This window comes from Leptonychotes weddellii, chromosome 6, assembly GCF_054177405.1.
Source record: "Leptonychotes weddellii isolate Sample4059 chromosome 6, ASM5417740v2, whole genome shotgun sequence".
In the NCBI taxonomy this organism is placed as follows: Eukaryota; Metazoa; Chordata; class Mammalia; order Carnivora; family Phocidae; genus Leptonychotes; species Leptonychotes weddellii.
This window is the reverse complement of record NC_138374.1, coordinates 73779194-73789317: the sequence shown is the minus strand read 5'-3', so window position 1 is coordinate 73789317 and position 10124 is coordinate 73779194. Positions and strand designations below refer to the sequence as shown.

General features: G+C 38.8%; 2 protein-coding genes across 2 annotated transcripts in view; both read left to right on the top strand.

Moving 5' to 3' along the window:
* Window positions 1-9188, top strand: part of LOC102751140 (protocadherin-15) — a 762960-nt gene extending 753772 nt beyond the window's left edge. The window contains exons 33-35 of the mRNA XM_081823172.1: window positions 4481-4551; window positions 5296-5404; window positions 8561-9188. Coding sequence (XP_081679298.1) covers window positions 4481-4551; window positions 5296-5404; window positions 8561-9112 — 732 coding nt within the window. The 3' untranslated portion in view covers window positions 9113-9188. The remainder of the gene's footprint in view (window positions 1-4480; window positions 4552-5295; window positions 5405-8560) is intronic.
* Window positions 5836-7081, top strand: LOC145722250 (uncharacterized). The gene has a single exon (XM_081824408.1). The coding sequence runs from the start codon at window positions 6020-6022 to the stop codon at window positions 7079-7081; it is 1062 nt and encodes a 353-aa protein (XP_081680534.1). The 5' UTR covers window positions 5836-6019.
* Window positions 9189-10124: the final 936 nt, after the last annotated feature.

Below are 10124 nucleotides of genomic sequence, written 5' to 3'. Positions count from 1 at the left end.
ATGTGGCTGTCCAATTTTCCCAACACCATTTGTTGAAGAGACTGTCTTTTTTCCACTGGACATTCTTTCCTGCTTTGTCAAAGATTAGTTGACCACAGAGCTGAGGGTCCATTTCTGGGCTCTCTATTCTGTTCCACTGATCTGTCTGTTTTTGTGCCAGTACCATACTGTCTTGATGATGACAGCTTTGTAATAGAGCTGGAAGTCCGGAATTGTGATGCCGCCGGCTTTGCTTTTCTTTTTCAACATTCCTCTGGCTATTCGGGGTCTTTTCTAGTTCCATACACATTTTAGGATTATTAGTTCCATTTCTGTGAAAAAAGTGGATGGTATTTTGATAGGGATTGCACTGAATGTGTAGATTGTTCTAGGTAGCATAGACTTTTTCACAATATTTGTTTTTCCAATCCATGGGCATGGAACATTTTTCCATTTGTGTCTTCCTCAATTTCTTTCATGAGTATTTTATAGTTTTCTGAGTACAGATCCTTTGCCTCTTTGGTTAGAATTATAACTAGGTATCTTAAGGGTTTTGGTGCAATTGTAAATGGGATCAACTAATCCTTAATTTCTCTTTCTTCTGTCTTGTTGGTGTATAGAAATGCCACTGATTTCTGTGCATTGATTTTATATCCTGCCACTTTATGAGTTCTAACAGTTTTGGGGTGGAGTCTTTTGGGTTTTCCACATAAAGCATATCATGTGCAAAGAGTGAGAGTTTGACTTCTTCTTTGCTGATTTGGATGCCTTTTATTTCTTTTTGTTGTCTGATTGCTGAGGCTAGGATTCTAATACTATGTTGAATAGCACTGGTGATAGTGGACATCCCTGCCATGTTCCTGACCTTAGGGGGAAAGCTCTCAGTTTTTCCCCATTGAGAATGATGTTCGCTGTGGGTTTTTCATAGATGGCTTTTATGATATTGAGGTATGCACCCTCTATCCCTACACTCTGAAGTGTTTTAATCAAGAAAGGATGCGGTAGTTTCTGAAATGCCTTTTCTGCATCTATCGAGAGGATCATAGGGTTCTCGTTTTTTTATTAATGTATTGTATCACATTGATTTGTGGATGTTGGACCAAACTTGCAGCCCAGGAAATAAACCCACTTGGTCGTGGTGAATAACCCTTTTAATGTAGTGTTGGATCCTATTGGCTAGTATTTGGGTGAGAATTTTGGCATCCATGTTCATCAGGGAGAGATATTCGTCTGTAATTCTCCTTTTTGGTAGGGGTCTTCGTCTGGTTTGGGGATCAGAGTAATGCTGGCCTCATAAAAAGTGTGGAACTTTCCCTCCCATTTCCATTTTTTGGAACAAATTCTTCTTTAAACGTTTGGTAGACTTCCACAGGGAAGCCATCTGGCCCTGGGCTCTTGTTTGTTGGGAGATTGAGGACTGCTTCAATTTCCTTGCTGGTTATGGGTGTGTTCAGGTGTTCTGCTTCTTCCTGGTTCAGTTTTGGTAGTTGATACATCTCTAGGAATGCATCCATTTCTTCCAGGTTATCTAATTTGCTGGCATAGAGTTGCTCATAATATGTTCTTATAATTGTATTTCTGTTGGTTGTGATCTCTCCTCTTTCATTCATGATTTTGTTGATTTGGGTCATTTTTCTTTTTGATAAGTTTGGCCAGGGGTTGATCAATCTTGTTAATTCTTTCAAAGAACTAGCTCCTAGTTTCGTTCAACTGTTCTCCTGTTCCTCTGGTTTCTATTTCATTGATTTCTGCTCTGATCTTTATTATTTCTCTTCTCCTGCTGGGTTTAGGCTTTATTTGCTGTTCTTTCTCCAGCTCCTTTAGGTGTAGGGTTAGGTTGTGTACTTGAGACCTTTCTTGTTTCTTGAGAAAGGCTTATATTGCTATATACTTTCCTCTCAGGACTGCCTTTGCTGTATCCCAAAGATTTTGAGTAGTTGTGTTTTCATTTTCATTTGTTTCCATGAATTTTTTTATTCTTCTTTAATTTCCTGGTTGACCCATTCATTCTTTAGTAGGATGCTCTTTAGCCTCCATGTATTTGTGTTCTTTCTGACTTTCCTGTTGTGATTGAGTCCCAGTTTCAAAGTATCTTGGCCTGAAAATATGCAGGGAATGATCCCAATCTTTTGGTACCTGTTCAGACCTGATTTGTGACCCAGGATGTGATCTAGTCTGGAGAATGTTCCATTTGCACTAGAGAAGAATATGTATTCTGTTGCTTTGAGAGGGAATGTTCTGAATATATCTGTGCGGTCCATCTGGTCTAGTGTGTCATTTAAAGCCCCTTTTTCCTTGTTGATCTTTTGCTTAGATGATCTGTCCATTTCAGTGAGGGGGGTGTTAAAGTCCCTCACTATTATTGTATTGTCAGTGTTTCTTTGCTTTTGTTATTAATTGCCTTATATAATTGGCTGATCCCATGTTAGGGGCATAGATATTTACAATTGTTAGATCTTCTTGTTGGATAGACCCTTTAAGTAGGATATAGTGTCCTTCCTCATCTCTTATTATAGTCTTTGGTTTAAAATCTAATTTGTCTGATATAAGGATTTTGGTGTCCATTATCTCCCCCCCCTTTCAATTTGGAGGTGTCTTTGGGTCTCAAATGAATGTCTTGCAGATAAATATGGATGGGTCATGTCTTTTGATTGGGGCATTTAGTCCATTTACATTCAGAGTAACTATTGAAAGATATGAATTTAGTGACATTCTACTGCGTGTAAGGTGACTGTTAACTGTTTATTGTCTCCGTTACTTTTAGGCTCTTTGCTTAGAGGACCCCCCCCCTTCAATATTTTTTGTAGGGATGGTTTGGTGATTGCCAGTCCTTTTAGTTTCTGTTTGTCCTGGAGCCAATGAGGTTTATCCAAGGTATGCTTTACCACTGACTGAAAACTTTTCACCTGGCTTCTAAGACACACATTAATGTGTTTTCGAAGTTTATGTAAATAGGAATAGATAGAATCATATGTTCTATTTGCACCTAACTTCTTTTGCTCATTGTTCTGTTTGGTAGAGTCTGTTATTGGGTGATGCAGTAGTGTGTATTTCATGGGCTTGTGCCTTGGTTCCAGTTTTTGGCTGTTACAAATGATATATTTTGGTGCACAATTGTACACATTTATGTGTAGCATATAAATGGATCTATATTGAATTTTTGTGAAAGGATGTGTATATATTTGACTTTTGTATTATTGCTAAACATTTTCCACTGGATTTGGTGGATTTATAATGTCTCCAAAAGTGTCTGAGAGGTCCAGTTGCTCCGTGTCCCTGCTAAAACGTGGTACTACTGATCCTTCTGTTTGTTTGTTGTAGCCATTCTGGTGGGTAAACTGAAGCAGTTTTAACATGAATTTGAACACCTTCGCTGAAGTATTTGTAAGCTGCAAAGTCACCGGAGAGTAGTAACATGAAGAAGCATCAAGGGAAATAGGGAAAGTGAATGGAGGTTATTAGATGCAAGAAAGGAGCACATGGGAGACCCGCCTGTGGCAATGGGCAGGGTGTGAAAGACAGAGGACAAGCAGTAACTACTAGAACATGATCACTACCAGGAGTAGTGCCAGCAACTAAATTCATGGCATAGAAATGGAGCCCAATGTTGCCATCTTGTTATTTTTGATCGCATTTTCTGATTAGAATTTGGGCAACTAATATCCACCATGAAGGCTGTGAATTCCACTTTGTAATGACTTTTTTCCCCTCTGACTTATTACTAGATCTGGACGAACAAAATAATAGATGACCTTAGGGATAAATACCGACCAATTTTCCTGTGGGTACTGATACTTTTTCCTCCCTCCCTTTTCTTACTTTATTGCACAATTCATTTGTTTAACTTTTGCAGTTCAGCCTACTTGAAATGTTAAAATATAATTAAAAATGGAAATATAGTTATTTGTGTATAGCTCAGGAAAAACAACTCTCTATACGAGCAGAATGACAAAATCAGTAGTGTTTAGAATTTAGAACTGAAAACTTTGAAGGGGCTTCTGCTCTTTTTTTAATAATTAAATTCAGAGTTAGCAGTATGTTTTAAAATGTAAACATCCTTGAGAGGTATCACAAATTAATGTCATTTAATGTATAAATGATTATGAGGAGATTCTTTCATAAATGTAATGAGGAGAAGCGCTCAGGGTGCTAGGAAGCTGTTATCAGGAAGGTAACTTTATCATTTCCTCAAGGCTAAAGTCTATTAATCATACATACTTCAACCTGAAGTGTCTACTGATAAGTTACTTTAACAGATTCAGCATTAGAAAAAAAGTACCTTTTTTACCCCTTCAGTTCTAATGACAACTATATTTCATGTCAGATAGAGCCAGAGAAAAGAAGTTTTGATTATGTTTGACTAACATATGTAATTAAAGTTTTTTGGCAGGAGTGTTCTGAGAGTCATGGGATTCTAGGTCTGGCAATAAATCTGAATTCATTCAATCTAAAATGTGGTAAGAATCTATTTTCAAATGCAATTTCTCTTTCTGAACAACAGGAGTTATCCATGGAGTCTGGAATTGATCCTGGCCAGGAATATGGACAAGATTATTACAGTTATGAGCATGGGTACATCTTCAGATTTTTTTAATCCAGTATCAGTGTTTTTTTAATGACTAATGAGCTATTGAATATTGTTACTAGCATTTGTGTTATAAATGTCACTTCATCTTTTAAAAGGGATTACATATCTACTTTTAGTTTCAATCAAGTTTTATCCATTTTTCTATATTCAGTTCTGGTTTGTTAATATTGACTACAACTCTAATGATGCAGTAAAATCATTCAAAACTATTTAAATGAGAAATAGAAGTCAAACATATTTGCTCAATTCCTGAATTCACCATTTCTGACACATGTTTAACATTTTATCTAACTAGTCAGCCTCAAGATTTGCCCAAGAGAAATTAAGAAAACATACTTTAGAATGCAGTAATATCAAAAGAGGAATGTATACACCATTCCAGACCATGTTTGAAGCAGATCTTCACTGTAAAGATAGAGATGTTATGTCCCGAATAAGCTATTTCCTGTTCTAAATTCAACTAATTAAGGAATGATATGCTCTTCTCTAAACACCAGTCTCTCCCAAAACTTAAATCTAAAATAACCTCTTTTTACTATTAATTCTAGGATACCATCATGGCAAAAACCATTGGCCATCGGGTTGTACTTCTCACTCTATGGTTTTATAACTAGTTGACAAGGAGCACAATAGGTGCTGAATGATGAGGACAAAGAAGAAAACAGAGGTCAGTCATGGTTACCAGGATCCCATGGAAACATGTTGAAGGCTGTGAGTTTCTGTTTCAGGTATGAGATGCCTCAATATGGAAGCCGTCGCCGTCTGTTACCACCGGCTGGACCAGAGGAGTATGGTGAGGTAGTTGGTGAAGCCGAGGAGGAGTATGAGGAGGAAGAGGTAATGCCATGATGTTTAACCCTATTTGAATAGCGTGCTGCCAAAAATTTCAAAAATCAGAAATCCTATTCACTTACTACTCTTTTTTCTGTAGAAATTTAATAACATGGACCATTTCATTGCCTTGTGTGTAGAAGGAAATTAATTCTGCAAATTTAATTTATTTCCTTCTATAAAATGTTAAATGCCTAGAATAAAGTTAACATTATAATCAAATATATTAAAACTATTTTGCAAAACGATGGTTACTTTGGTTCCCACGTTGTCGGGCATACCTAAAAATCATGGAAAAGTACAGTTATCAGAAGCAAAATATTACCACCAATATGTTTAATGGAATTCTATTATGCATGTTTTAATTAACATGAGTCATTTATATACTTTGCCTATAATTATTACTTGGAACATTTATTCAAAACAAAAACAAAATAAATGTCACTGTAGCTTTACCCTGTTCAAAAGTAAGAAAATATCACATGAACTATTCAGATAAAGTATCATAATCTCCTGATTATATAAAGAAAACATATGAAACTATTAAAGTGTAGGGAGGGAGAGAGGAGAGGTGATGATTACTTCTTTCTCCTTTGATCTAAGATGTAAAATAAATTCTGAATGAGAAAAAAAATTGGAAAACCTCAGCTTTTAGTATTAGAAAGTACAAGCCAAAATACTTTCCATCTGTATGCGGTGGGGATGAACCGTGGAGAACTGGGTGCTTATTCTCTGAACCTAGTTATAACCCTGCAGAGTCATCCCTCCTTGACCTGTGTGGGACAAGGTCACATCACAACCATCCCCCCGCTGACGGTTCAATTGCATTTTCGTGATTTTCAGGAAGAGGCAAAGAAAATTAGAAAACCAAAAGTCCAAGTTAGAGAGCCTAGTGAGGAGGAAGAAGTAGTGGTCACCATTGAGAAGCCACCACCAGCCAAACCCACGTACACAACATGGAAGAGAGCCAGGATCTTCCCAATGATTTTCAAGAAAGTTAGAGGTCTCGCTGACCAAAGGGGCCTCGCCGAACTTGAGGGGGAAGAGTGGCAGAGACACCTTGAGGAGGTGGATAAAGATTATCTGAAACTCACTCTGGACCAAGATGAAGCCACGGAAAGCACAGTGGAGTCGGAGGAGTCATCATCCAGTGACTACACTGAGTACAGTGAGGAAGAATCCGAGTTCAGCGAGTCAGAGACCACTGAAGAGTCGGAGTCAGAGACACCTTCGGAGCAGGAAGAGAGCTCGACTCCTGAGTCTTCAGAAGAGTCAGAGTCCACAGAGTCAGAAGGGGAGAAGGCCCGGAAAAACATCTTTCTGGCCAGAAGGCGGCCCGTCGTTCAAGAGGTCAAGGAGGTCAAAGGGAGAAAAGAGGAGCCCCCTGAGGAGCTGGAGGAAGAGCCCAGGGTGGAGGAAGCAGGAGAGGAGAGTGAGCAGGTCCTTGAGGAGGAGCCAGCAGGCCTTGAGGTCCCTGAGGAGGAGGAGGAGGGCAGTGTGGAGTCGGTGGGGGCAGGTGGGGACAGCGAGGAGGACTCTGAGCCGGGCCGCAGTGTCAGCAGCAGCGAGAGTCAGTCCGGAGGGCCATGGGGCTTCCAGGTGCCCGAGCAGGCCACCAGCAAGAAAGCACCCCGGGAGCAGCCCCCAGGAGCCGACTCTGAGGGTGACAACACAGCTCTCTGAGCCAGGGCCCAGGAGGTGGGAGTTTGCTGTGGCAAGTGCTCTTGTGTGCCGTGCTTTCTGTGTGCTCTCTGCAATGACAAGCCAAGGGAGGAACATGATCGTGACCTCTAGCTGACCTAGGATTAGAGGCATGCCCGGAAAGGGAGCATACGAGCGCTACAAGTAGACTTGTACATCAGAGTGCATTAGGGTCAGACTGACTCATCTTCCTCTATTAGCCATTTCCAAGACAAATCATGAGTCGATAGTATCTCCTAGTGGAATTTCTGTGAATCCACTATGGCATTATGCATTACCAGTGATGCCCTGCCTGGTCAATGGATTTTAGGACTACCTGGGGCTGTTTTTATTTCATCTGTAGACAATAAATCCTTAGGATAAAACCGGCAACAAATGAGACCTCTTAAAAGTCTACTTTTGCATATATGTACATTTCAACTGGCAAAAGTATTATAAAAAATATCACGAACATGTTCAAATGGGTTTGTATTAGGAGATAAATGAACTTAAAAGTTTTTACCATTTCTTTTCTTTTCCATTGTGGATATGAGTTAAAGTGGATGTAGGAAAAAAACTGAATTTTTACAAAACTTTTTTCTGGGTAAGTAAACATAGTAAATTTGAAATATATATCTGGAAATCAAAAAGCATGGCTTACTTAGTCCAACCCATTGGTAGTTCACATATTCTAAAAATGTGATACTATTTTGAGAGTAACCTAGTATTGGTTAACCTTTGCTCTTTGCCATATCTCATGTGGGTTGGTAAAAGAAAAATAAATTTGTAGACATGTCCATTGTGTTCCAGTTGCCTACTAGAGGAAAGTTTACAATCATTCGTTTTCATTTTTGTGTATTACTGAATCAATGATTCAGGATGGGAAAATACTTTCTTTCAAGTTCACATATATTTAAATAAAATGATCCAGAAAACCAGGATACGTCACGTGAATACAAAAAGGATACAAAAATTGTGGCTATTATATTAGCAATTAGAATGATGTGGGTTAAAAACATCTTTAAAATTTGGGAAAAGGAAGTATTAGTATGAACAGAATATACTAATACTGTGTGTTCCCTTCTATTGAACTTCTCGGAAGAGTAGAGCAACTGTAGAGCAAACAATGGATCAGATCCTTACCTAAATATAAATAATAAACCTTTTTTTTTTCCCATATAGAGCAGTACTTTGATCTAAAAAAATACAAGTGCTTCCTGAAATGTCTGCTTTTTTTTTTTTCTTTTTTTTTTTGAAATGTCTGCTTCTTAACCGAGCAACACTGTCTTCAGAAGTGAAGCTCTAAATCAGTGGACAGTTGGCGGGAAGGAATGTGCTGTTAATAATATTGAGTTTCTTCTCTCCCTTTTGAGTTCTTTAACCTTCTATGGCTTTCTATCAGCGTTTCTGAATTTCACAGACCTTGTCATTGTTGCCCCTTTCATTCCTTTGACAGTGACTCCTTGTTTTTGATTTTGGCAGTGGGCGAGAAAAAGAATGATCAGGTTAGTTGTGGATCGCGAGTACGAAACGAGCTCCGCCGGAGAAGACAGTGCTCCGGAGTGTCAGAGAAGCCGCCCTCACCGTCCCACCACACACAGTAACATCAACGGCGACATCTACATTGCCCAGAACGGGTCTGTGGTGAGAACCCGCCGTGCCTGCCTCACTGACACCTTAAAAGCAACTTCCCCTGTCCGACTGGGGAGGCATTTTAAGAAACTTGACAAGTTGGCAGTGACACACGAGGAGAATATCCCCCTGAACACGTTATCGAAGGGGCCGTTCTCTACCGAGAAGATGAACACGAGACCCACTCTGGTTACGTTTGCCCCTTGCCCTGTGGGGACCGACGGTACCGCAGGGAAGCCATTGGGGCCCAGGCTGAAAAGCACAGTTGAACAGGAGTCCATGGTTGACAGTAAGAACATCAAGGAGACTTTGGAATTCCCTAGTGACCACACGCGCTCAGACGACGAGGAGCTTTGGATGGGCCCCTGGAACAACCTCCATATACCAATGACAAAACTGTGACTGATTTTTTTAAAAAGTTATTTTGATTTTTACTTCAGTTTTTAATAAACTGTGCTTTTTATTGTCACTGAGAAAATGATGTATGGGATTTATATCATGCACACAAGCTAAAACTTTGAACAATATGCTTTAAAGTTTAAAAAGAGACAAATTTGCACTCGCCTTTGTATCAATTAATTGTTCTTCCCAGAAAATCTTTCTGGACAGACTCTCAATTCTCTGAATAACATATCATTTAAACTTACCATTTAGCTGTTTTGTTGGATCTTTAATTTTTTTCATTTTAATAAATGAGAAATAGTAAGTTATCATTTCTATTTTGTCAGTTAACCTAGATTAGTCTTCAGCTCTATCTTCACAGAACACTTTTTGGCACATGTTGTGAATTTAGTTTTCATAAAAATGGGAAAAATTATATTAGAGCATTTTACAGGTAGTGGGTTTATACAGTTGCCGTCTATACCATCCTGATTTTTTTAAAGGAAAGAATTACAGAGTGATAGCAAACGTGAGAATCTTCTGTAAATTACTGAGAATCATGAGCCTATTTTCCTTATTGTCCAACATAGTTTTTCAGATTTTTACATATGCATTTGTTGACCTTTTAAATAACACTTGAAATTGTATCTCTTTTATAAATACTATTCACAACTTTCCCTGGCATCTCCCCCACTCTGACCCCTTCGCACACATACTTCACAAACACTCTATCCACACCAAACATAGTAGGTGATTTAGTTTCTCCATCTGAAGTTAAATAATTTCTGGAGCATCACAGAAATCTCACCCTCAGCAAAAGCTTACTGAGGGAGGAAAGGATCAAATAGGCAATAATGCATCTAGAACCACAACTTCAGTATGGAAGATGTAGTAAGATCAGAGAAGTCTCACATTAATGTCATTGGTCATGAATATTTTATAAACTCAGTATAAAGGCATTTGGCAGGGTCAAGAATTTATATAATAGGTGAAATGCCTATGAAGGGTATAAATCCATAGCTTCAATCACTTC